Source organism: Haemaphysalis longicornis, unplaced genomic scaffold, assembly GCF_048455015.1.
Source record: "Haemaphysalis longicornis isolate Haplotype H1 unplaced genomic scaffold, Haemaphysalis longicornis Haplotype H1 scaffold_10, whole genome shotgun sequence".
In the NCBI taxonomy this organism is placed as follows: Eukaryota; Metazoa; Arthropoda; class Arachnida; order Ixodida; family Ixodidae; genus Haemaphysalis; species Haemaphysalis longicornis.
Genome location: NW_027526204.1, coordinates 45,858,701 through 45,885,526, shown reverse-complemented (window position 1 = coordinate 45,885,526; position 26,826 = coordinate 45,858,701). Strand labels below are relative to the sequence as shown.

General features: G+C 47.4%; 2 protein-coding genes across 6 annotated transcripts in view; one reads left to right on the top strand and one right to left on the bottom strand.

The window, feature by feature from the left end:
• Mttf (mitochondrial transcription termination factor) overlaps positions 1-7,185 on the bottom strand; it is a 31,416-nt gene extending 24,231 nt beyond the window's left edge. The window contains exons 1-2 of one of the 2 annotated variants that reach the window (XM_077689321.1): positions 6,710-7,185; positions 2,567-2,836 (exon numbers count right to left, since the gene is read on the bottom strand). In XM_077689321.1, the coding sequence (XP_077545447.1) occupies positions 2,567-2,836; positions 6,710-7,162 (723 nt within the window). In that variant the 5' untranslated portion in view covers positions 7,163-7,185. The remainder of the gene's footprint in view (positions 1-2,566; positions 2,837-6,709) is intronic. The other variant, XM_077689320.1, reaches the window with a different exon arrangement.
• Positions 7,186-7,381: 196 nt separating this feature from the next.
• Positions 7,382-24,411, top strand: Pex13 (peroxisomal biogenesis factor 13). 4 transcript variants are annotated; one of them, XM_077689323.1, is made up of 8 exons: positions 7,382-7,687; positions 10,707-10,868; positions 13,295-13,393; positions 15,791-15,989; positions 17,569-17,758; positions 19,592-19,774; positions 22,713-22,835; positions 24,146-24,411. In XM_077689323.1, exons 1-8 carry the CDS (start codon positions 7,602-7,604, stop codon positions 24,310-24,312), a joined length of 1,209 nt encoding a protein of 402 aa, XP_077545449.1. In that variant the 5' UTR covers positions 7,382-7,601; the 3' UTR covers positions 24,313-24,411. The 4 variants fall into 4 exon arrangements, with proteins under 4 accessions (XP_077545449.1, XP_077545448.1, XP_077545451.1 ...); XM_077689322.1 differs by having other exon boundaries at positions 10,707-10,907; XM_077689325.1 differs by lacking the exon at positions 13,295-13,393.
• The last annotated feature ends 2,415 nt before the right edge of the window (positions 24,412-26,826 follow it).

The window sequence follows — 26,826 nt, the reverse complement described above, 5'->3', positions numbered from 1 at the left end:
ACAACTTGCTGAATAGTTTGTGATGCTGCTGACTTCTAGATCTGTCTGTCCCACTTTTGTTCAGCTATGGAGCGGTATGCAAGTTACATGGCTTTTTAAAATAAAAGTGACTGACTACAGTAACGCCCGCTTATATCGAACAGCGCAAGGATTGTAAAATAGTTCGATATAGAAAGTGAAGCAAAAAAAACTTACATGGGAGCAATCCTGCCTACGGAGTGACGAGCTCACGCTGAGCTCTTACCACCCTGCAGTTCACTATTGATACGACACTTTCTCGGAAAGAAAACAATAATTTATTGTGGCGGAAGAACTGCATGAGTGTAGCCTGCTTCTTGGAGCGCAACGCGTTGCTGGTGACTGCTTGCTCCCTGGTATCTAAACAGTCGACAAGCACAAGACCGCTGCCCTCAATAGCACTGCAGTATCGCCGTAGCAGGTCCACGGCAGCGACGGCTTCACTCGTGCTCAGAAGCGGTAAGGAGTCCTCGCCGTCTTCGACAGAGCGGAGAAAAGCATAAATACAAGCGAATAACGGCCAACCCAGCGAACCGAGCAAGTGCGCTGTGCGAGTGTCAGGGACTTGAAGTTCGGTGACACCGCAGTCCGCAGCGCCCAATGTGGCGCTTTCGGCTCCAACGGCATGCATGCGTGGAGCTGGTCGACTCTGCCACGGCCAGTTTGGACGCACCCGAGTTCGCGCAGGAGTCGCAAGCGACACCCGCACCACCGCCGCGTCGATGTTTTGCCGGAAAAGCCTGCCACATGCCTAAGGAGAGCGAAAAATCCCACGCGGGAGAGATTGATATATCCACTGTGAGCAAAATCGCGTTCGATATAAAAAGTTTTAAATGCATGTAATTTTTACCAGAATTATACAAGGGTTCGATATAGGCAATAATTTGATATATCTTTGTTCGATATAAGCGGGCTTTACTGTATATGCTCCGAAGCACAGAACTGCAAGGCCAGCTGGCATTTCGCAATTTGCCTCCAATACTGGAGACGCCAGCATGGCAAGTTGAAGGCAACAAATAATACACACTGGACCTTCCATGAGTCGAAGACAGGCATGTTTCTGTGCATTCGAGAGGTGGTGCTGAATTGTGCAACAGATTATCAAGACCTTCAAGAGGATGTAGGTACCACACTCGCTTGACGCCACAGAGAATGAATTGCTCTGTGAACCCAAAGACGCAGTCAGCGATGGCAGTGTGGACTCCAGCAAGGCAGTCTGTGATGAAGAAAAGAAAACTCAGCTGTACGTTTGGCGCAATCCAGCCCATTTTATTGCACTTTTCACCATGGCGAAAGCTCATCAGCCAGGCGTCTGGAGTGTGGCTGCACTCCTAAGTTCAAATGGACAGTCCGGTTGATGAGACACGAAAGCCAGTGCATGCGGGAAATTACAGAAGAATATAAGATTATAAAAAGCGGACACATGCGTGAGCCACCCTTCTATTGCGCTAAAAGAAGATGCGGTTGCCTTCCTAGGCAAGTATAAGTGTTTGTGTGAGATAATTTTGGGGGGCTGTCTGTTTGATTCTGATTGTAGGGTTTAACGAGCCTACGCAACGCAGACGATGAGGTGCGCCGTAGTGGAGGGCTCCGGATTAATTTTGACCACCTGAGAATCTTTAACATGTGCTGAAATCTCGAACACACGGGCGTTTGTTGCTTTTTGCCTCCATCAAAAAAGTGGTTGCCGCGGCCGGGAATCTAACCCACGTCCTGGAGCTCAGCAGCGCAACGCCTTCACCACCGAGCCACAGCAGTAAGAGGGGGCTATCTGTTTTTTAAGTGCGAATGCACTTTATAAGCGACCCTGAATTCCGGTGACCGCCGTCCGTCCACATAGCAACAGCTGCGGGTGCACGCGCTCCTCGTCTTCCTTGGCAACGGGGGGAGATGGGCGCGCGCTGCCTGGCCGCTGACATGGCACATACCCACGTGGGGGATTGGCCAGGAATCTCCTCGTCTTCCTTGGCAACGGGGGGAGATGGGCGCGCGCTGCCTGGCCGCTGACATGGCACATACCCACATGGGGGATTGGCCAGGAATCGGGCATGAGAAGGGCTAATGCACCCGCTTAAAGGAGTACTGACACAAAATTTCAAAGCAGAGATCCGCTCTAGCAATCAAGTACGACGACAACACAAATAGGTGTCTGTGAATAAATGCATCTTTCTTTCTTTGTAGTTGTGTGTGTGTGTGTTATCTGTCTTTCGCGAACATTACCAAACCCCGCAAATTCAACTCCTGCATTCGCACTTTCACATCCTTCCCCTCGGGGAAATGCGGGGAATTTTTGGGTTTTTGATCGCACGTTTTGCCTAAATAGAATGTGTTTTCCTAATAAAACTTCAGCTGCTTGCCAGCACTTGTGTCATTCCTACCCTTTGTGTCCTGTTTTTGTTTCCACTGATCATCATGAGCGTCTCGGGCCTCTTCCACCACTGGATAGTGGCGCAACAATTGGTGCCACAAGCTCGGAGGAGTTGTGCGCCCTCTTCAAGTGTCGCATGGACTGCACACCGACTCTCGCACATCAGGGTGGCACGCCCACCTTGAGCACGGCGTCCCTGGTGATGCCGCAGTCCACCAGGAGTCGAAGCACCCGTTCCAGCCGGTCCGTCTCCTGGCTCAGCAGGCAGGGCACCCGGTGCATCAGGGACAGGCACTCCTCCTCGGGCAGGGACAGGGCGCTGCCCAGGAGGGCCGCTCGCTCGCGCAGCGCCGCACACAGCCCCCCCTTGCGGGACACGAACAACAGCAGGGACTCCGAGTACGACAGCAGCGTCAGCATGGCTGGCCCGCTCAGCGCTGCACTCTCCGGCTGAGCGGGAAGGAAGCACGTGCCACTTTCTGAGAGAAGGAACTGGGATGCACCACCATTTCCCAGGTGATAAAAACAATTGGAGGCCCAATTAGACCTGTCAAAAACACAAATGGGCAAAATGGAACCATTTGAAAATGCAAATAAATGCAAATGGTTCCATTTGAACCATTTGTGTTTTCAGCAGGTCCAAATGGTTTTCCAATTTTTTTGCCTAGGTTTCCAAAGATACAAGAACGACAGTTAGACCACGAGGTGCGCATGGGCTCTGCATTAATCCAGCCACATAACAACAAGCAAAGCCAATGAAAAAAAAGTCAGGACTGCTACTTCAGATGTGCATGCTTCACAACTTCACCTCTCACCATGACACACTTGCAAATGATAATATTGTGCTCCTTATCTGCTTCAGCACCATCATGTATAGGTGTACTATTAATGCCCCCCCTCCCTTTTTGAGGATTATCTGCAATGTGGAGTGTGCCACTTACTTTTTTTATGTGTGGCTGTTTTGGGGTTTTTTTTTTTCTGTATTACTCATTACCAACTAGCGCAAGCTTCTTTTGTTCCACCAAATTTTTTGAGCGGCTCTTTCAGTGTTGTTTTTTTTCTATTACTCATTAACAACTACAGAAAGCTGCTTCTTTTATTATTTGAAGTCACTGGAGGTTCATTAAAAGGGCTGCCTTGTCCTGATCGCAACAATACCAACTTTATAGCCAACTTCAAACAAATAATCTACATATTAAAGAAAATATACTCAACAGTGGTGGCTCTCTAGCCACCTTCTGGCACTTTTTCTATGACATCACAGAGTCTTGTTTGTGCGATTGGCCACCCGGAACCTTAGCCAACGCCAAAAAATGTGACAGAGGTTGAAGTGGGGTCTCTAGTCACATTCGACTGTAGAACTTGAGTGGTAACGCACTGTTGACACACTGATAAAGATGTTTTTAGTGCCGGTACGTAGCGCAACTCCTACCCATATTACGCCACTATGTCGCAACATTTGAGTCCTTCAATACCTCTTGCGTATTTTCACTTAAAAGCTGTCTTGCAAGGCTGGATTGCAGCTAAGTAAGCTACCAAATTCTGGTTCTTTCAAATACCGCAAAGCTGAATTTTTTCTTCGTGGCCCTTTTAAAATAAGGACAATTGAGCTGTTCCTAGTAAATCAGATGTAGAAGTTTGGCCTGTCATGAACGAGTAGTGCTGCGGGAGCCATGGGCACTGCTCTGATACAGAGATCAGAAGCTGGTTACTAACTTCTTTAAAGGAGCCATGAAGAGAAAATACAACTTCATGCAATTTGAAAGAACTAGTATTCAGCATCTCACTCAGCTCCATTACAGCCCCAAAAGATGTTTTTTTTAACGAAAAAAAAAGCAAGCAAACTTTCAAATTTTGTGCCACAGTGACATGTTATGAGCAAGAATGACGTCATACGGGCCAACAATAAAACATAGTTTTCAGTGCGTTAACTGCACGGTAGCATTCAGGTGATGCGGTCAAATGGAACTAGAGGCCCCATTACAGACGTCCGGTCATGTGTCGCCGCGACAGGTCGGTTAGGCGGCCGCCAATCGCACAAACAAGGTTCCGTGACGTCATAGAAAAGTTGCGGGAAATTGGCTAGGGGGTCGCGACTGCTTCACACGTTTTCTTTAATATCTCCGTTATTTGTTCGAACATTGCGATGATATTGGTATCATTGTTGTCGGGACTAAGCAGTCTTTGTAATAAACCCAACTTGTATTTTGTCTTCATGGCTCCTTTAAAATACATCTCGCAAAAAAAAAACTACCCAGCAACAGCAACTCATGCCATGAAAGCACTCTGTCACTGCTAAGGGGTTTTCCATGCCGCAATCAGCAAGGACATGTCAGCACTCGATGCCTTACTGCTGAGTCGGCCAATGTCTGCCCTGGCATTACACGTAGTACTCGCCCATAATCTCAAGAAGTGGCCAAACTTTCACTCAATTGATTACAGAGGCCAAGCAGGCCTGGCATGAAATGACCTCACGGTAGACACGTTCACTTCACTGCAGTGAATATATCTGCACATTTTGGATGCATGTGCAGCTCTACCAAAGCTCAGTTTCATCTGCCAGCCTCATCCCCCATGAAGTGGCAGACTTTCTGAAATAGCTACCCTGCTGCATCGACAAGAGTTCCCTGAAAACTCAGGGCACCCACTTCGGCACTGTTTGGAGGTTCCAAGTTACTGAGAAAGAGATTGCGCTGTCGGCAAACAGCCAGACCTACCCTTGTAAGGCGTGAAGGCAATCACTTTATCCAAACAGCACCTCTTCAGAAACTATTACCCGTGTGCGTCACTAAAAGGTCCCATGAAATGTGTCCTTCAGACATCGGACCAAGTGCGAGATATTTCACCAAGCCTTCCAATGGCCATGCTGATTAATCATCTCCTCTGAAGATGCATGAATCAAAGCTCTCTTTCGCAGTTCTCCAAACAAAGCCGACCGCTACACCCAGTTGAGATGCGATGACTGATGCCACGGCCAACCGCCTACAGCCTGTGTCCAAGGTGACGCCTATAAGCTTTACACCAGCAGCCTGTGGGTATTTGCATATGTCAACTTGAATTGTGCAGCTTTACGTTTGTAACAAAGACAACAGGAAATTCTCCAGCAACGCCAGTGCCATGCACCATCGCGAATCATCATCGCCACCATGCTTTTGGCATCCCGTCATCTATCATCACCAGAAGGGGCTTTCGAAGAAGTGGTTCAGACTGCTCGGCATCACCCCTCCCTGCTTCTTTGGTGTTTGATCTCTCCTCAGCACCAATAAACCCCTTTACGGCTTGAATTTCAGGAAACAAAACAAAACGGGATTTTCCCGCAGAGAGCACCAGCACCGCAGACAAAACGTAAGCTCGCACAGATCAAACCGCTCTCTGAACTATCCCCGCCAATCACTTGTCTTGATACCCACAGAATCAAATGCATATACCTCCTGCACGTATCTATAGATGAACTGACCTGAAATACTCATTCAGCAATTCTGGAAGGCTAGCCATAGACGCATTAAAGAGTACAGGAGACAAAACACTCCCCTGAGGCACACCTCGCGTGACGCCTCTTGTGCCACTTCTCCTAATTGCACAAGAATGCACGTCAGAGTGCAAATAAGACTTGCTCTTGTATTTTAACCTTGTTTGGGTGACAGTTAACTTGTTGCAGAAGCTTATATATAGGTGTGCTCAAACCAGGCAGACGTCACCTCCTGGAGACCTGTTTAATTGACATCCTGTGTATTAATTCTTACAAAAAAAAAAAAAAAGAAAGGCAAGCTTCTCTAATGCCACCTTAATAATGCCCGCTTCAATGATGTCATGCACTCAAGATCAAGTGCCCCGTGCTTTGTCCCGAAAAGCACTTCGTTTTGAGAAGCACTCGATTTTGAGAGTGCTGCCAGACGAACAGTGGACTTTTTGCGAGGTCCATTATCGGTAGTCACGGGTTACTCCGGCATTCACATCACCGGCGTTATGTGAACATAGGAGGCCGGATGAGATATATGTGCATGCACACCTAAAACAACGCCCGTGTTCTTCTCAAGAGTCCTAACGCACGTATTAAAATATTTCATGTCATTGTATGCCTATTCCTTCGGAAGAGTATTACAGTCGAATTGTTTTGTGCGTGCGTGCGTGCGTGTGTGTGTGTGTGTGTGTGTGTGTGTGTGTGTGTGTGTGTTCGTTCTATAGATCAGTCAGTTCTGCTTGTCTCTGTAATCAATTTATACCCTCGCCACCGCGTAACGCATTACACTCTTAAAAACCAACCTCATGTCAATTCAATTTGTAGGCGTAGCGAAGCGGCAACAGACTTCACTACATTCTCACCTCCTGCTCAATGACGGCCATGCGGCGTTCCAGGGTGCTCCGTGACACCCTGAGCAGCGACGGCCTCTCGCACAGCAGTTCGGGGGGCAGGTGCCGACTTCGCAACCATTTGCAGGCGGCCGCCACCCGCCGCTCGGGCACGTTGGACAGCAAACGCTCATGCTCGCGACGCCAGGAAGCATATTCCGATTCGTTCGCAAAGCCCAGCAACGAATGCAAGTCGTGCCGTTCACCTTTGGCGGCGGTTCGTGTACCACTACACAGCGGCGCCAGCCGCAGACAGCGCACGACGGCGCATGCTTCTCGCACCCAGTTTCGCCGGACGACGCGAGTTGACACCGCCACCAGCATGCACATGAATTTCACCGGCGAAGAACTCGGACAACGGTGGCAAAAGTGCTGTTCGAACTGCCGCAAACGAAACCAAACACTCCTGCACGCATTCACCGACATGTGTGCGACTTGTCTCTTGGATTGAACTGGATTTGTGTGATTTTAAAATAAGCCTATTTATGATGAAGTTGTTACGTTACATTATCAATACTTGACCGCTTTAGTTGTCTTTTTTTGCACTTCTTTGTTTAAGTTAAATTTTGTGTAGTTGGTTTGAAATTAATATGTTTTTACTATTTTTGTAAGTACATCGTCGTAAACTGCGGCCCTGCGGCTGCCAGGAAACGGCTTCACCAAGTGAGTGCAAATCGACATGGCGTTCGCTGCGCTAGCTGCGTTCGGGAAAGCGTCGTGAACGAACTGCAAAAGAACGTGCAGTCGGCCGCGCGTGCACGCCAATGGTTTAAGCCTGTCTGGTGTTCGATCCCACTGTGGTCGCAATAGTTCTGGGAGCACCATCCGTGCAACGTTCTTGTGCGACGCCAACGAGACCGCTGCAATGACGTCGCCGCTGAAACCTTGGGAAGGCTGCACCGCGGGTCGCCCGACGGCTTCAACCAACGGCCCCGTACACAACTCGTCGTGGTGAGTGATTTGACAGCTGTGCGACGTTGTTGATAAGAAATTGACTGAGAACTGCTGCCACCATGCTGCGCCGCAGCTTGTTCGGGCAGCGACTTCGCTCGCTCGTAACGAGGAAAAGAATATGATCGCATGGGGTTACAGCGTTTGAGGAAGTAACGCTAACGCAAGAATTGAATTGTCTTCGCTGTCCGCGTTTCCATCAATCGCAAGTAACGCTAACTATGCGGAAGCGTTTCGTTTTTGGCCACGTAGGAAAGGCGAGTCGTAAAGTGTGTCAAGTGCTGTCCGAACCCGTCGTGGTTTCGTTTCGCCGTGCTCACTGTAGCCACCGGCCCAGGGAAGGTTTGCGAGCGGGCCGCTGAGGCTTTCTCCTTGGCGGCGGCCGAGACGCGACCTTCCTTCAGGCCATTTCAGAGATACACCAACAACTGAGCTCTGTTGAACGCGCGCACTGCGTCGCGAGCGGAGGTTGAATACATCCGAACAACACGTGTTTACGAACTATGCGGGTCTCTCGCGACATTGAGAGAAATGATTAATGCGTCGTCTGGAGACGGTTTCATACTCATGAGGGCGATTGGACACAAAGCGCAGAACAATGTTCAACGCGCATTCTGTCGCCTTGCAGAATTCTACGATGCAGAAGGCGGCTGTAAACGTCATTTCGTAGGGGTATCTAGCCCGTTTCGTCTCGCGCAAAGACTGATTTAGTCACTGCATTGCTGTAGGCACGCTGGCGCATATGCGCGCCGTTGGAGCGCACTGAGTGTGGAGCTTAGGAGTGTTTCTGTGTGGCCGTTGTCGTCGTAGCCGAAGCTGTACTTCAATGCGCAGAATTCCCTGCATAGTGCTGCGTTTGGCATAAACTTTGCAAAATGCGCTCACGAAAAAGCTTCGTGCAACCTGTCAGCGGTGTTCAACTATTCATTACTGCAAATCCGAGGAAATTTCAGTGCGCACAAAACTAGCAGATTGGGAGAAAAAAAAGCTGATCGATGATTCAGTAAAGTGGGGTTCGATTTCTACTGCTGCGAATGGCCGTAACAAGGAGTACTACACAGGTCTCCCAACCATCACGTGGTGCGTTAGTGAGACCTTATATGGTTATATCGGCTTAATTAAGCCATATTTTATGTTTAAAAAGTGGTTGTGCAGAACCCACAAAACTGGCATTCCCAGTGCTGTTTTCAACTGATTAGACTGCACTACTGTTGTTGTAGTCAGTATGTTTGTGAATTTCCGTCAGTTTGAATCACTGTTTGCAGCTTCAGGAACTCACCCAAATCTTGCATTTCTCAGACCGCTCTCACTTCTGCATCGAGACCACTCCATTCTCTGTTCACCCGTTATCAGGTCATTGGGATATGTTTTTACAAAGTTTTATCAAGTTTGTTTTCAAGGGATGTTAACTTCGGAGTGACTAATGCCTTCCTGTGTGCGTCATAAGATTTCTCTTTTGTTTTTTTCCCTTGCCTGGTGAGCTGATTTCTGGTGGAATTTAAGCACAAAACTTTTTGTAAGCTGACATTTTGCAGTCATGAGGTCACCCGTTCTAGGCCACGCTAATCCGAACCTCTTTGCAATAGCCGAGGATTAATTTACGAATTTGGGTTTGATGAATGCAGCCACAAAGCACGATGACATTTTTTGGAAAACTTGGATACCCGCAGAGGGAGGCATCTTACATCAGGGCAAAAATGCAGGAACCACATGGCAACAAAAGGTTTATATTTTGGCAAGTACAACAGTGGGTGTTCTTCCGAACCATCGTTCTCTGTCGTTTTGTTAAGTTCTTTTTGCACAATTATACGTGCCTTTCTGACACAGTCGTTCTGAACCGAATTCCCGTTAGAAAGGATGGAATTCGAAGATGCTGAGGCCCAGTGTTCTGGTAAAGTTTGCTTTTTGCATTCCCAATAATGTTGCTCGTGAGCTTTGCTAGTGAGCTCTTGCTTCATGCCTTGTGCAGCTTTGGCGCCGTGAGGGAAAAAAAGAAAAACGGAAAAAAGAGTATTTCGGGCCTAATAAGCTTTAGTGCCTGCCCTAAGCAGTGCTAGTGTTAAACCAAGAGTGTAAAACATGGTTATATTAGTCCTTTTTGGTAAGATGACATGTCATCACCCCGCTTCAAAGGGGAGACCAGTAGCAATCATCATCATCAGGATAACTTTCCTGTGTGGAAAAGCTCAGAGGAATGTTGGCTATTGGCGGAAAAGCCTCAAGTTCAGAAGGGTCACCCATGCTTAGCCAGAGGGGAAAAAAAAATGAGGAAAGAGCGTCAAAGGGAAAGCTTCGCTACGTCTTTTGTAAACCGTACCTTCACAAATTGAGGAAAGTTTGGTGGATGTTTTGTGTGAGAGGGCCATTGACTCTGCATATTCAGTGGCCCAAGGCTGAGAGCATTTGTTGGTAGCGTGATGTGAACGCCACCAACTTTTCTTCTTGAGCTGAGAATAGACTTCAAAAATCTATTGAAAGACCAGTAATTTTGCTTGCGTACTTTATTTTACTGCAGGCCAATGTGCTGACTTAGGCACCAAACGGTACGTAGCTTAAAATGTGCACCATCAAAATGTTGAAGAAGGCACTCTAGATCAAGAAAGTTTCAACAGAAGTGGTGACGCCTCTCAAGTATCCGACAAAATTTATCGTTCTCAAAAAGTTGTATGGAAAGGACCTTTGTTCTACAGTGCTGGCGGAGAAAAAAAAACGAACTTTAAGAAATATTGGCGCCAATAAACGGTTTGCACCGGACATTGGACTGGTTCTGGTTCGTCACGGTTAGTTGTGGAGAATTACTCAAAAGTCTGTGAGCTGTGAGAGCAACTAAAACTGCCTTCACATGGTTGCCTGGATTGAAAGTTGGCATCGCATAACTAGATGTTTGTTTTGGTCAGAGTGCAAGCAACGGAGGGCAGCTGTGTGTTCTAGGGTTGGAACATTACAATCACAAGCAGAAAAGTTTGTTTGTTTGTTTGACTGTGTTTCTGTTCATGGTTCCGTGCCCTGTTCTATGCAGGGAGGAGAGCTTTGGCGGTGGCGCTGTTCCTAGTGGCCCCATGGGTCAACCCAGCCTGGGCACACCATCAGTGCCTCCGCCCCTACCACCGCGACCCACACAGCAGCCGCTCCTGGCCAGCTCTACGTATGGCTCTGGCTACAGCTCTGGATACGGCTCTGGGTATGGCTACACCTCACCCTACGGATCGGGACTCTCCCCGTGAGTAGTAACACAGCAGCTGGCGCTCCACAGAACCCTGCTACGTTTAACGCTGCTTTTGCTGTGTGAGCTTCTGTGAACACGTCACTGGCTCGTGTGCTCAAAGGATGGCCAGGGAGCCATCTGGGCTTTGAAGGAGAAGAGCATTGAATAGCAGGGAGTGCACATTGTTGCATTATTGTCAAGGGAGTTCTTTGTTTCGAGACAAAAAACAGGGTGTTGTTCGCGTGAAGGTATAAATCACTGCTAGTAGTTAACACGAATAGAAAAAACAGTTGAAACATTTTGGCAGTTTTAAGTAATCTCAAGTCACGTATTTTTGCTCCACCAGAGAGTTGTCAGTGTGCAGTCTTTTTGACAAGTATGCGTTTTCTTCCTCCAAGTCCTTCTCTGTTTTGCTCCAAACACAATCCTTCAGACAGAGATTCACATGTAATCCAACACATCAAGACAGTGCTGCCAGCCTTCAAAGTGGCTCTTACACAAGATTTTGTTAACACATGCCCAAGATTTGAACTTGCTCTTTACAATTGTGTGTGTGTGTCTTTCTTTTTAAGGGAAATCTAGAAGGAACATGTGAATATCTGTTCTTGCTTTGAAACATTTAGTAGCAACAGTGACTGACCTGAAGCAAGTACCTAATTATGATACTTAGTAATTGTGCATTATCCTCGTTGGTGAGCAGTGTTGGTGGGACATCCTTTCCAGTGTGCCGCCCTTTTAGATACATATAGGGCAGGCTGTCATGTCTAATTTAAAGCTCTCCTACATGCTACTATGGGTTCGAAATTTCATCTCGAATTGTTTAGAGGGACCAACGGCTAAAATTTCTTCAACATGCTATCACCATTGTACGGGCAAGCCGGCTTTTCACATCTCAAAAAACACCAAGAACTCTCATCTCAATCATAATTTTCATCTGGCACCAAATGTTCTGATAATTAAGGGGTGCTGGACCTTATCGCCACTACTGTGAGCACATCACATCATCTAACCAGCTAAACCAGCTAACCAGCTGCTTAGTACGTAGCAGTAGACTGTTGAGTCTTCATAACAGCATCTCAAAAATACTGCAGGGAAGCCTACGCATCTTGAATACTTATCGAGGAGCTCTGAGTGCTGATCCTCGCGAATAAGCTAGAAAGGACGAGCTACACACGATCTTCTGACCGATGCTCTGAAGAAAGTTATTCTCTCTTTCCTCGTGTGTTGCAAATTTGTGGGGGATACAGCTTGAAGTTATTTAGTGTTCGTGTCAGAAGCTGGCAAAACTAACTGAATTACTCGAAATACTCTTTGTAATGCACTACAGCATGGTTTCTCAAAGTGGGTTCCGCGGAACCTAGGGGTTCTGCAGGCCCCTCCTCGGAGTTCCGCGAGCCACTGATACATTTTCCCTGGTTCCGCACTCGCCAAGTAATTTAGATGGCGAACCCTAGGTGCGATCGTTCTAAGGAACCTCCATTACTCACGCACGAGTGTCAGTAAGCACATCTCAGTGCATAACAGAAAGGTGCAAGCTGCGCAATAAATCTCGCCAGCAGCTTGTAGCCAGCCACACTCCGAAAACGGGCCGCATGGTTAAACTATTGCACTTGAATCTCTGCCTTGTATTACCACCATGCGCATTTATCCTGTTTGGGGAAAGCAAGCAAGCTTGCTTCTTTTTGAATTTATTGCACGTGAATGTAGCGTGAGCGGAATTAAAAATAGCGAGGGGAGGTTCCTTGGCACTTATCGGAGCTTAGCAGGGTTCCCTGGGACCAACATGCTTGAGAAGCCCTGCACTACAGCATCAAAGCGGCCGATTTCTAGCACAGGCACTGCTGCCCCTCACAAGCGGAGGGTAGCAGGCGGCGGTGGCGCGAGTCCCTAAGCCGACGTCAGAGCCAGGGGGCGCCACCCAAACATCTCACTGCCAATACTTGACAGATTTGATTTATCGGTTCCTTTAGGGACTAGCTGAAAAATTAGATCAATTTCTGAGGTCATGCTCTGGGCTGATGCCTTCTGGCTTATACTCTCTCACACTGACTTACCTGTACCACAGACTTGCCCTTTCCAACTTATAATGCAGTCCGTAATGCCAAATTTAAAGCAGCTTCACTCAAAATCACCGGTCATTGTAAAATTTTTAAGCAGTGTGCGCATTCAGTCTCACATCAAACTTTGATAGCAAAAAAACAAATGTATGTCATTTTAAAGTGGCCAAGCTTTCATGTTGCATCCAGTGTAAGTGCGGTCAGTGCACTAGTTCACCACATTTGCAAAATTTGCTTCAAGCTGTTCAATTTGTCGCATCATCTTGGTGAAGGGACTTTCTCTCAGCAGTCTCTGCTTGGTGCCCGTTCCCTGTCACAGCCCTCGTGTCTCTCCTCCCCGTGCAGGTCAGATATGGTGGGGGCAGGCAGGGTTAGGGTAATTGCACACAGCCCTACTCCTCCCCCTCCTCCCTCCAGCCAGGTTGCCCACCCCGTGCGGAGCACGTAAGCGCTCTCCCCGGCATGCTTTGCTCGGCCGTATGTCTGCCTGCCGATCCCATCCACGTGCCCCTCCGCATGGGTTTGCTTGCTGTCATGTGGGAAGAGCATGAATTGTTGTGACATCATCCCAGGGTGACGTTGTTGCATATACCATGCATGATGCATTTGGCAATTCTGGTTTGTTTATTTCATTTTGGAACAAGCGGGGTGGTGGGGGGGGGATAGGTTTGGAAGGTAAGTGGACTGAAGAATCACGGTGTCTGTTAATTTGAGTAAGCCAAGAAATTAGCCCTTCCAGTCGTGGGCACTTTCTTTGAGTCCATTTCATGCTGCAGACTGCATGGTGATACCATTTTCAGCTGTAATGACTAGCCCCATATCCCGTCAACTTTTGCACCGGGTAATACGTAGCTGTGCGACTTATATTGAGTGATGCAGGAATACCTTGTTCACTTGCCAAATATTGGTGTCCCCCCCAAGAAAAAACGTAGCAAATATTCAGGTTTGTGATAAGGAGAATTTGAGGCCCAGCTAGTTCTCACTAAACTGCAGTTACGTTTCGGGCACAAAGGCAGCTGTGCTCAGTACTTGTTGTAGATCCTCCATAACATTCTCCTTGCTTTAATTAAAGGAGGTAATGATGCAAAATTTGTCTTGTTGCTTTCTCCCTTAGCAATTGCAAAAACCACAATTTGAATAGAGAAGTGGACAATGGGTAGTCAAGATATCCTTGAACTAATCGCATCTCACCCTTCCAAATTTAGAATCCACATTGGCGGGCAGGGCGGTAGTACGCAGAGGAGAGTACAAGAGAATTGCACCTATTAGAAGCCTTAGAACTTATTCAGAAACTAAGTGCACTTGCCTGTAACAGGTACCCAGAATGACAGATGGTATGCTTCGTTAGTGTTAGCGTAAGCATCATGCTTCTGCTAATTACATGTCGATTAGGGGCAAAAAAAATCTTTAAAAAAGACCTTTTGACTTGAAAGGGCCTGTGCCACACTTGGTGCCAGCTGAAAAGCCCAAAAAGGGTCACATATTCTGGCCTGCCGTTCGTGCAGTTTTGAAATAAAACATTCCGGTTGGGCAGTGGTTCAGTGGGCATTGTGTCTAGTCAAATGGTAAGTCCGTTACAAAGTATCAGCCACTGACCAAGTTAAGGGGGGTCTTAACATTTTATGTGACCCATGGTAGAACCTTGTTCACGGTATCAACGTTCCCCTTGACCTAATCAGTGACTGCAACTTCGTAACGAGTTCAGGTGGTGCCGGGTTGTAGAAAGCAGAAAATTTTTGTTGACTTGCATGTCTTGTATTGCACGTACGTCTCGTTTCCTGTCTCGTTTTAATGTACTGTATTGAAAGGTGTTTTGTTAAAGCCGGAGAGGAGGCAAAGCTTGTCTTTTTTTTTATTATTCCTTGTCTCTTCATCGTGTTCAGGCTCCTTTTGAAGACAGAGAGAGTGTGTGTGTGTGTGCGTGCATGCGCATGTGTGTGTGTGTGTGAGAGGTAAGAAAATAAGGTAAGCAAAGACGAGACGCACAAGAAAAATATTAAAAAATGAAAGTGTACTGACGTTTCAGGAAGAAGGCTTCCTTTTTTTTATTTGTAATGTTTTTCTCGTGCGTCTCTGGTTACTTGGGTACCTTATGTACATATATTACACGTAAGTTTTTCCCGTCGTAACTGCTAGTGAATTGTGTGGAAGCTTATTTGTGTGTGCATCGTGTATATAAACCCGTTTATTCTTTCTTTTGACTATTTAGTGAATGTAGAGCTTTAGTTTCCTGCAGTGGGTGGCAGATGACAGAACACCGTGCATGGTTTGTAACTGCTATAGCATCCACCGCAGTGACGTCACACGAATTGATATCCAGTGTGTTTTCATGCCATCTCGGCCCTACAAATTGAAGTTCTCGCCAATTTCATAGTAAAAAATTTGTTTTCTTGTGCAACGGTTACACGCAAGTTATACACGTTGGTAATCCCCTGAATTCAGCCCTGTCACCTGGCCAGTATGTTATAGATGATGTCAGCTTGTCAGTGGAGAAAGCTGTTAGAGGAAAACTGCACCTATGAACGCACTTTTCTTTTGAAAGTGCGTGTAAAGTGGCTGAAAAACAATTTTGAACGTAACGTATGCATTCTAGATGTCAATGTGGGGCTTACAGCTCACTTCAAACTGAACCCTGAATGCCCACCCAAAAATGGAATCATGAAAAGAGGCAGAGCAGTGTCTTTCATACAAACGCCTTCTTTGAACTCTCCTGCCCTTTCTGTCACAGGTCCCCAGTTTTTGCGCACCAACAGAGTAGACAGTCTCGGTCGGGACTTCTGTTACTTGACGGGGAAGTCGGCTGTGTCGTAACCTTTTGTTGCCCGTACGACGGATGTGCAGGCTGTACAGCAGGTACGGCTACGGAGCCAGTGGCTATGGATACGGCAGTGGATACGGGGGCATGTACGGGACTGGTGGCCTGTACGGGACCGGCGGCATGTATGGTGCGGGCGGCATGTACGGGGGAGCGGGACCCCTCACTCAGCTCGCCGAGGAGAGCACGCGGGGGGCCTTCCACTCAGTCGAGGCTGTCGTACAGGTAAGCAGCACATCAAGCACTCTCGCACATGGCTGAAGTTTAGACATGTGATGCGACTGCGCCATCATGCAACATTGAAGCAGTCACGTTACAATGTCGACACATGTGCAAGCAGGCGCGTTCATTTTGGTGGGCTTACTCTAAAAGAAGCCCGTGACATTGTCAGCGTGCCCCTTTCTCACGTGTGCAACAACATCTTATGCTGAGGTAGCTTTTCCTTGAACAGGTGGGGGTAGTTGTAATGTCAGCTGTCTAAAAATACGCAGGCGAGAATGTTCTCTAAATTACGGCCCTACCCCTGTACTTTTGGTGCTCTCAAGAATTTTGGTACAGTTTATTCACAGTAGACTTCTTAGGTTCTGGTTGAGCGAGGAAAAGAAAGATCTAACTAAACACTGCAGGTTCGAGGAAGGCGAATTGGTTGAAAAAAAGGTGCTTTGTTCAGCGTAACGGAGTAGTGTTCCACTGCGATGGCTCAGTGGCTAGGACGTGCGGCTGTTCAGCCCAAAGATGCAGATTTCGATCCTGGATGTGGTGGACGTTGATCGAGTGGAGGTGAAAAACGAAAATGCCCATGCACTGACATTTTGGCACACGTTGGAGAATCCCAGGTGGCTGAAATAAATGTGGAGCCCTGCACTACGGCACGCCTCCGAGCCCAAGGGTAGCTTTGCTGTGCAAAACCACCAAAATTTAGATTTGAATAGAAGAGGGATTGCAAATGAACGTTGGTAACAAGTAATCATTGTAGGTGCTTTCCTTTTACAATATATTTGTCCCAACAACCACGACATTCTTTTGGGTAAACTTGAATCTTAGAGCATGCACGTTATGTTAGGAACGTCAGTTCAATTTCAGTTTTATTTCAACGTTCGTCATGTTTTAAGGGGGGATGGATAGTGGACATAGGTGTCCAACTACGTCTCCCTCTAACTTTGCTGCTTTTTGAGCAGACAAAAGAAATATTTATTAAAATAAAAATCTGGAGTTTTTTAGCTTTGTTTGTTGGCTTAAAAAACATTTTCAGAAATTTTTTTACGGGCACAGGGCTGAAACCTCTTCCATCATATGTGTTAAATGGCTCAGACTTTCTTCTGAACGAAAATAAGAATGGTGGTCACAACCGTTAATTTTTTATATACATAACACAAACACAGATTTTATGCATTTTTTAGAGAAAAAGTGTGAATAAAAAAAGAAATTTTGGTGGCATGCTTATTCTAGTTCAGAATGTGTATATAGCATTGATGAAGAACTCACAAAAAAAATGGTTTCAGAAACTGAAGTAGTTGAAGAGGAAATGTTCCTTTTCTCAGTGGAAATGGTCGTTTCAGAAATCGCACTCCAAAGTTTTCATTTCGTTTTTCCAAATTATCGCTTCTTCTGCGTTCTCTGAGAAAAGTGAGACAATGCTACCAGGACAGCGGACTTCAGGCTTAAAAGATCGCTCTAACAAAAAGCCATACAGTGCACGTTAAAAAGTGTGTCAGAAATACAAAACTCGGGGTTCTTCGCAACCGTGGTAGCGGTGTCCAGCCCTTGTTGACCCGCTGTTCCTCCCCCTCCTCCTTCGACGCAGGCGTTTGCCTCGGTGAGCCTGCTGCTGGAGTCGACGTACGGGGCCCTGCAGAGCTCGTTCCGGGCGGTGGTCGGGGTGGCCGACCAGTTTGGCCGGCTGCGGCTGCACCTGGCCCAGACGCTGTCGGCTCTGGCCCTGCTGCGCTCGCTGCGCTGGCTGCTCGCGCGCGCCTGGTACCTCCTGACCGGCCGTGAGTGGCTGTTTGGCCGGAAAGGGGTTTGCGTGGCATAATAAGCAATGCCGGAACAGGCTTTTGTTAAACTCGTGTGGAACAGCTGTTGGAAGGGGTGCAGAGGGGCACATTTGGTGCTCCAGGAGGCTTTGGCATTTTCTTCTTGCACTACTTTTGTTGCTTTTGATTACAAAGGAAACTGAACGCTAACTTTGGTGAATGCCTTGAAAGGTACTGCTTTTGAAAAGGGTGTACATAGTTCAAATAAAGAAAAAGAAATGGACTTGGGCTGGCCATGTAGTAGACGAACCTACAACCGGTGGACAATTAGGGTAACATAGCGGGTACCAAGAGATCGGTCTAGAAGAAGCGGAATGCCATTAACACGATGGAGGGATGAAACTTTGAGGGTAAACTGTGGACCCGAGCAGCACTGGACAGAAGCGGTTGAGATCAATGGGAGAGGCCTTTATCCTGCAATGGACCTGAGCAGGACGAGGATGGTGATGATCATGATGTTCGTGCATATAGTAACTCACCCTGTCATGGCCATAGATAGTAACTCTCGATGTCAGTCGTGTCTTCAAGGTGCCAAAGTTCCTGTCGTAATTGTTTTTGTTGTTGTCGTTGTTGTTGTTGTTGTTTGTGGAACCAACAACCAACACATTGTACTGGCATCATCATCATCATCGCCACCATGACAATGCACCAGTGATTAAGGCTGCGTTCCAATTCGCAGACAGCTTCTTAAACAGTCTACGAAGCAGTCTAACTAGACGTCTAAAGGAACAAAATTGGAACGGCGTCGCGGTCGCAAACGCAACACCAGTGCAGACGGCAGCGTCGTAGCAGACATGTTGAGTTGCGCAAGCCGCAAGTTTTGTAAGTAATGTTACCGTTGTTATTAAAAACGTTATGCAATTTAAAAATTAAACAAAGTAATTTTCATCACTAGTAAATTATACTAAATATTTAAATAAAGGAACAAGGGCTTTTGTTTCAACATAAAAACGCAAAAGGTGGCGCTGGCGTCGTTTTTCAGTTTAGACAGGAAGGTAGCCTGCATCGTTGCTGACTTCGATGCTGTCTCCTCGAAGCAGTCTTCGTTGACTGCTTCGTTTGAATTGGAACGGGGCTTAACATGGCGTACTGTCCGCGAAGACAGCAACGAAGCTGTCTAAACGGTAAATTGGAACGCACCCTAAGGCAACAGAAACATCGCCTATAAGGTTGGGGGGAGAACTTTTTATGTTGGAATAGCAGCCTGTAAGGCATTGTATGCAAGGGGTGACCCTTAGAACGTAACCTCTGGCTCAGTTTATTTTTGGGCAAAAATTGATCGCCTGTCAAGTAGTATCTTTGGATGTAGGCATAGCAAACCCAATGAAAATCAGCTTTGGCATTATAGATAAATGCATTCCCAGGGGGATGTTTTTCCACAGGCCATGTAAGGAGTTGAAAATCAAAGTACAAAACCCCTGGGATTTTCATCATTAGCTTTTTGTTTCTCATATCAGTTTCTTCTTGAGTCCCCACTGAAATGCTGAGGTATCCAAGAACTATGGGCCTCCACAATTGTCAGTCCCAAATTGTCCGCGGACTGCCTAAGATGTGATGTGGCACATGATTTTTCCATGCATTCCCGTGGGCCCTTTGGTCTGAAGGCAGCACTCCTTGGACTGCCCGTGGACTGTCATCCGGGACTTGTAAATTGAGGAGGCCCTGTTTGAAACCGCCTGAAACATGGCACCCTCTTGTTGACTGTCCTGTTCCTTCCCACCATCTTTCTGAAGCGTGCAGCGCATGGTGTGACCAGATCCATAGCATTGCCCATTCGTTTGGTGGTTGCAGGGCGGGGCGGAGTGGCGGCGGCGGAGGCTGCCTGGGGCCAGGCGGCCAGCGGCGGAGCTGGACTCCCCCCCACGCCCCCTGGGGATGGCTCCTCCAGCTGGCCCATCGTGGCCTTCTTTGGCTTCGTGGTGGGCGCCCCCTGGCTGCTGTGGAGGATCTTTGCCGCCGCGGCTGCCAACAAGGGTGAGACCTACAGTGATCAACAGCGCTGGGGATGATGATCAGCCCGTTCCGGCTGTTTCAGCCCTTTATTTGTGACAGCAGTTGTGCACTGATGAAACATTCCCACGGCAAAATTTATTGTGAAAACATTTTCGATTCTATCGTAGGGTTTTTTTCGAACCATAGATCCAGCTTGTGGCCACAAACTGCGAGAAAAAAAGAAAAGAGAATTGGTGGTTTTCATCGGCCTGTTAAGTTTCGTGCACAAGTGGGCACGTGTATTTGAACTGCGACATCATTTTATAGAAACAACAGCAGTCTTAAAAGCGAGTGCAGTAGCAAGGAAACGACACAGGGATTAAATTAATTAAACTTGCAAGGTGCTCCTGATTCTAAAAACACTTGTGATGTCATTGCGCTTGTGGCCACACAAAGAGAAGTCCACATGTCTTTAGATCAGCAGCAGTCTGTTAAAATAGTAATCTGCCAGAGGTTGTGTCAACTGTAGCAGTGCAGAAGAGACGAGGTCATCTTAGCCAAACCCACTAAGCCTGCTTGTACTGTCATCAGGTGATGTGAGCAGACAAGCTGCTGGGCCTGATAACATTGGTGGAAGACTCAAAATTTTCTACGGTGTGGAAGCAACACCACGCAACATTAGCTGCCTCATATTTCCACTTGAGCATTGATGCGAGCACAGCTAGTTCTAGTGTTGTGTCACGCTCATATTGTCATGAAGTCAGAGATGCCGCAACGTTTCTCTGTTAACCCTTTGAGGGTCAAATTTTTTTGTCAAACGTGACCTCCCAGGGTCAGTTTTTTTATTGCTGATTTAAATTCTTCGGGCACATCCATAGAAAAAATTGTAATATTTTTAGGGTGACCGTAAAGTGAGAAAAAAGTCATTTGTGTTGTTACATACATGCAATTTATTCATGAGCAACACAAGAAAAATTCTAAAACGTTTTGTGGGTGCAAGAAGGGGGAAGCGCCCGGAGGACGAAACCGAAACCAGCCGCTGCACACCCGCGCGTAACCGGTTGTGCAAGTGATAGCCGGGGCACGTCTGTTGTAAAGCATAAAAAAAAGAAAAAAAGAGCCGTCAGTGCAAGAAAGAAATTTCTCGTATTTCCGCAGTGTGGAAGCACATGCCAAGTGAGAGAAATGATCGGAAAAGGCACATTTTTTAAACATACCAGCGATGACATACAAGCACACCATTGTCCATTTTGAAGGTGTTTGCAGGGGACGTACATGTACGTCATTGACACTGAAATGGTTAAATGGAGTCTGATGGATTAACTTGTGCTGAAGAATGAACCAGTAGAAGGACAGACAGCATACTTGACTGACAAAATCATGAGCACCACCAAGAGTTGCCTATCTAGGTGGTGCAGCATTTGTTCAGCGTGTGCTGCTGTTGGAGAGCAGTTTGTTCTGGAAACAGTGTCAAAATGAGAAACCCATCAAGTGAGTGATCATGTGAAGCCAACAGTTGCGAAGGGATGGGAACGTTGTATTTCTCTCGAATTTCAAAATACCATCCATAAGTGCAGTTGAACCTTCACATTGCTGGTTCTTGGCACATAACTGGCATAGTCCAACTTATGGCCTCCTTTACTTGTGCGTTCAGAATAGTACAAGCATTATAACGGTGCTTGGAAAGCAAGCTTTTTCTTGTTCTACACTTTTTCCCGTTACTGGGGCTTCTCATTATCTTCAAAGCTTAGTGTTCAGGGTTCGCACAGGTCCTTGAAAACCTTGAAAACCCTTGAATTTAGAAGTGTCAATTTCAAGGCCTGGAAAGTCCTGGAATTTTTACATGGTCCTTGAAAACCCTTGATTTTTCCGGAGAGAACCAATGGCCCTGTCTTTTCACAAGAATTTGAAGTGTTTGTCGTGGATTTTAGGTGCTAACAAATGTAAAGAAACAGTGTAACAATCAAGTTTCAGTCTATTGCGTGAAATTACAATTTTGGTGGATTTTCATTATTACAAGGCAACATTGGGAGCAGGCACTTGTCGATCCAATCCATATCACGATACAATCCAGTAAAAGCCAGCTTCTGTTCTCTATCTTGCATCTAGTCTGTGGACGCTTGCTCATTGCATGTTCACTGTGCCTCATACGCTCCATCTATGTTTGCTTTTACGTGCAAATGGTGGACGTGTAAATAGTTCATCCTGCCTTCAAGCAACACTTGCTCAATTTAATTTTAGCTGATACTCTTGCTGACAAAGCAGGAGATGCAGGCAACAGTAACTAAGCTTTGAAATCAAACAGCCTCAGAAAAACACAAAGAAAAAAGAAAAACCTGTAAATACCACCCATGAAATAAAAAAAATAAAGCTGGGGGAGCATTTATGAACCAGTTAGCACCTATCTAGATGTGCACTAATGTGCTTAGGTATTGTGCAATAAAAAGCTTTTGCATTGTGTTGGAAAAGTTATAAATAATTCCAGACAACACATCGATGGGGACCTTGAAAATGTGTTTTCTGGTCCTTGAAAGTCCTTGAAAACCCCTGAATTTTTGCTTTTGAAGCCTGTACGAACCCTGAGTGTTGGGCTAGTTGCTATCGAGTCATTAGAAAGCATATAGAGCGGTGAAGTTTACAGGATGACCATAGAGTAAAGGGACAAACGAAACTGTAAAGCCCATCAACCGTTTTCGTTTGTCCCTTTATTCTGGGGTCGTCCTGTAAACTTCAGCACTTTACGTTTCCTAATGTCTCATTGTCACCAGCATTGGTGGCTCGGTGCTGTCCACTGCCAAATGCAGGGCTCTCCAAATCTCATTAACGTCCTGTGGATGTCTTGTGGATGTTTCGTAGACTTCCATCTGGAAGCATGCGGGACATATCAGGGGAATCTTGTAGCTCCCGTTCCTATACAAGCTAAGAGGAAGAGTCCCCAGGGCTTCTTGAAAAAGAAAGCCTCCCTTGTCCCCCCTCGCAGAGACCCGCTGGGCGTCCGGAGCGGACGAACACTACGTGGCTGTGGCCCAGTTCGACTTCCAGGCTGACGGCCCCAACGAGCTGTCCCTGGTCACCGGCCAGGAGCTCCGACTGGCACCCAGGGGTCAGTCCCATTTCTTTACTCCCCCCCCTTTTTTTACAGCAAAGCTGTACTGTGTGGCTAGGATCCCAGGTTTCTATTTCGGAGGCAACAATTTGCTTTGCTCCCCCTCTTGACCACCACTGTAGCCTCCTTCACAAGTTGCGCCGCAATCGGCTGACAGTAGCAGTGGCGCTGTTATCAGAAGTCGCGCTTTTAACTCGCTATGGGATGGACGCGTGTACTTTGCTCAGAGGAAGAAGAGCGGGAATTAAAGGAGCATAGGTGCACAGAGAAGTGCGAATGCTTGCTGAAACAACAGGAAGCTGCTACTGCAGAATGTGGAGCTGCCACTGTTGCCGTCTGAAGTTGCAAGAGTAACTCGCCCACTTGGAATGCTGGTGTGAGCGAGTAACGGTAATATATAAATTCATCATAGCAAAACTCACCATAGCTACAGCTTCACTGTCGTCCGTCTTCACAGAGTGGAAGGGCTCAGAATTGTTTTCTTTTTTTTTTCTGTTGTGGGTGTCCTCCCAAGGGGGAGATGACAAATGTCATAATTCGTTTTTCTTTTATTTGCTTGCTTTCCTGTTGTTGCTGGTGTCCTCTCCTCCCAAGGAGGGAGATGAGAAATTGACACTTCTGGTCGATCAGCCGTGTTTGTGGTACTCCAAGGATTTTGTGCTCTGCAGAAACATGGATTTAGTAAGGTGGCATTGCACTTGTGCAATCTCTTCTTTGCTATGGCCGCTGTTTTCTGCTTGTGTTTTTGTTGTTGTTGTTGTTTTGTCTGTTTATATATTATTTTTCTGGTTGTGGAACCAAACTGGCCTGGGAAATTTAAGCCTAGTTAGCATTTTGGGTTGCTCATCAAACAGAGAGAAGAATGTGCTGGCAGGGCACCCCCATTAAGTACTGTTGTGCAGCAATGTTTCAATTGGGTGTAAGTTGTTTTAGTGCTAATCTTTAGGTGTACAAATACAGGGTGGAAACGGGACGAAGCAATGATGCCATAAAGACACTTGCGCTGACTTCCAAGTTGTCATTTAATGTGAAATGCAAAGAGTGGGTTGGACAGGGGTAACTAGTAGTTGAAGCAGGCTGCGACACGAGGAAGCGAGGTTTCGTTCCCTGTTGGGTACAAGCCAGGCATTTCCTGTGCACACAGCTTTACTTAAAATGCTCCATCTGTTCTTCTATTTAACTGCTAAAGCAGATCTGCTGGTCTGCCGCAGTAGCCTAGAGGTGGAATTGAGGTCGAATTGTGAGTTTTGAACAAATGTCCTGGGTTGAAGCCCAAGCAAGAAAAAAAAATTATTTTCTTGGTGCAGAGCTGCAGCCCCGTGTGCGTGGCTGGCTGCTGGCCAGTGTGGACGGCACCCGGGTGGGCCTGGTGCCCGCCAACTACGTCAAGGTGCTCGGGGCACGCCCACCCTCAGCCCCCAGCAAGGAGGAGAAGGCCGGCACAGCAGAGGCTGCCACGGCAGCGGCACCGTGATGCTCGCGCTGCTCTCAGTCTTCTGCGTTTCTGTACATAGTTTGCTGCTACTACTACTACTACGGGTGATATGTAATAAAGAGAGCCTTTTATTGAACTGTGGACAGCGGTGCGTGTGGCTGATTGATTGAATAAATTTTATTCAAGGCAGTAAGCATGATAGTAGAGCACCTGCCCGGTGAGAGGCATCCTCAGTCCAGGATGCCTTGGAGGGGATCCGCTCTCATTGCCCTCTCTACCAGCATGCACTGGCTAGAGGGGTCGAAGCTGGCCACCAACTCCACCCACTGCTGTGTGGTAATGTTGGGGTGTGGCGGTTGGGAAGGGAGCATTCTACGGTGGTAGAGACTTACCATGTTTGGACAAAACTGACATGTGGCTGGGTATTGGGTAGGGAACATGGCGTGGTAGAGCGTGTTGTGGGGGAAGGTGTTTGTGGCTTGCGTAGTGTAACTGTGTCAGTTCTGGAGAGGGTATGGCAAAGAGGGGGGGTATTTCCATCGTCGTAGCCTATAGTGGGCAAGGATATCGGCATATGCGAGGATAGTCTGTGTCGAATTCATTCGGCTGGATTACTGGCTACTACATGGAACACCTGGTAGGTAGGTGCAGTGTTCTCTGTCTTTTGGACAGCTCACGTGAGCGAATGTTGTATTGGGCAGTTGTCACTGATGCCAGATGGGCCTATCAAGAACAACCAGGTGTTCTTTTGTTTGGGCGGTGTGCTTTTTTTTTTTTTTTCCACACTTACGTTGAGGCACTAAAGCTTCGTCACAGATGGCTTGCAAGCCACAGCTTTGTACTGCTGTGGCGAGTTCAGTGAAGCAGCAGGGTGTCTAGCGACCGGGAAAAGTCAGGGAATTTTGAGCCACCGGGAAAAGTCAGGAAATTGTCAGGGAATTTTTGAATCAAGTAGTACCAGTCAGGGAAAACCACTTTGGGGCCAGCCCACACAGTTTTAGAATAGGGGAAACCAGTGTTGGAGGCCCCCAAGAAGTTACCGAACACAACACGTGCGCGCGCGACGAAAGCGTGAACCGCATGAAACGCTTTTTGGTTTTTCTGCAAGGGAAAACGCGGCGCGTACGCCCGAGGCGCGCTGATGCCGCCGCGCAAACCACCCGCACGGTGCGTGCCGAGCGGTAGGCGTTGGCAACATGGCGGCATCACCGGCCGCGGAGTCGTGCGGTAGCTCCAACGGCCGCTTCTAACCGCTCTTTAAAATGCTAGTCAAGGCACAAACGCACTTGCTTGTGCAGGAAAGGAGCCACCGCAGGCACGAAATCGTCGAAGCGGCCGTGAAAATACCGCGCACGAATCGCGTGCAGAAACTCGCCGTGCGGTTCACGCAGCTGGCTTAGGTTGCTGGGTGCATTTGCGGCAGAGGGACATCTAGGTGGTGCCCAAATCGCACGCAAAACGGGGCTTTTTTTCCAGCGAATTTTAAAAGGCAGTGCTTTTTGGGAGCTAATCTTGAAAGAACTTACTTATGACATCAGGAGCCAGAATTACATAATCAAAAAGGAACATGGTTTAGCGCGAACCCAGTGAACCGCATGGGGTGTTTTCTGCTCGCGAAAACGCGCCGCGCACGTCACAGGCGCGCTGACGCTGCCGCGGAACAAGAGTTCCTTTATATATAGCTATGTATATAGCTTATATATATAGCTATATAGAGGAACTCTGCGCGGAACTGCCCGCACGCTGCGCGGGGTGCTGCCGGCGGCGACAACATGGCGGCGGCTTCGACCGTGAAGTGGTGACGGGAGTTCGAGCGACCGCTTCTAAGCGCTCTCTATAATGCCGCACAAGGCACGCACGAAGTTGCTTGTGAGGTAAAAGAGCTTGTAATGTGGGAGAAAACGGTACAATAAAACCATCCGCGCCGCTACTGAAAGGGCCCATGCAATACCTGCCGGCGTGGTAAGCCTTAACATCTCTGGCGGAGCCAGCCGGCTGCCTCGAGAGCTTCGAAACTGCCGCCATGAGGCGCGCGGCTCCCCATTGGCGCAAGTCGTCAGGCTCCTCCCACTGCCGCGCGCGACGCGCGTCATTTTCTGAGCGAGGCAAAAGCTGCCGCGCGCGCGAATCCTCGACGCGGGCGTCAAAAAATCGCACGCGCAACGCACCATGCGGTTCACGTTGCATGTCAAGCCAGGACAATCAAGAAAAAAAAGCAAAAGGTGCTTGCTGAAGCGCAACTTGAAGCTTCTATCCCGCAAGATGAAATAAACTATCTGAAGCGGTAACTGAAGGCAAGCAAACCTCAAACAACAAACTGGAATTAATCAAAGTGGATTTTGAGAATTAGGGCACTTGCAACAAATTTGTTTTTTCGTATGATAGAATGTGTTTTCTCTACGCTTTTTATATGCTTCACGGACCGTTTCCACAAAATGGCGCGTGTTGTATTGGTCAGGGAATTTCAACTAAAATGGTCATGGAAAACCTGGAAAAGTCAGGGAAATTGAATTGGGCAATTTGCTAGACACCCTGAGCAGGCTAGATCTTGAA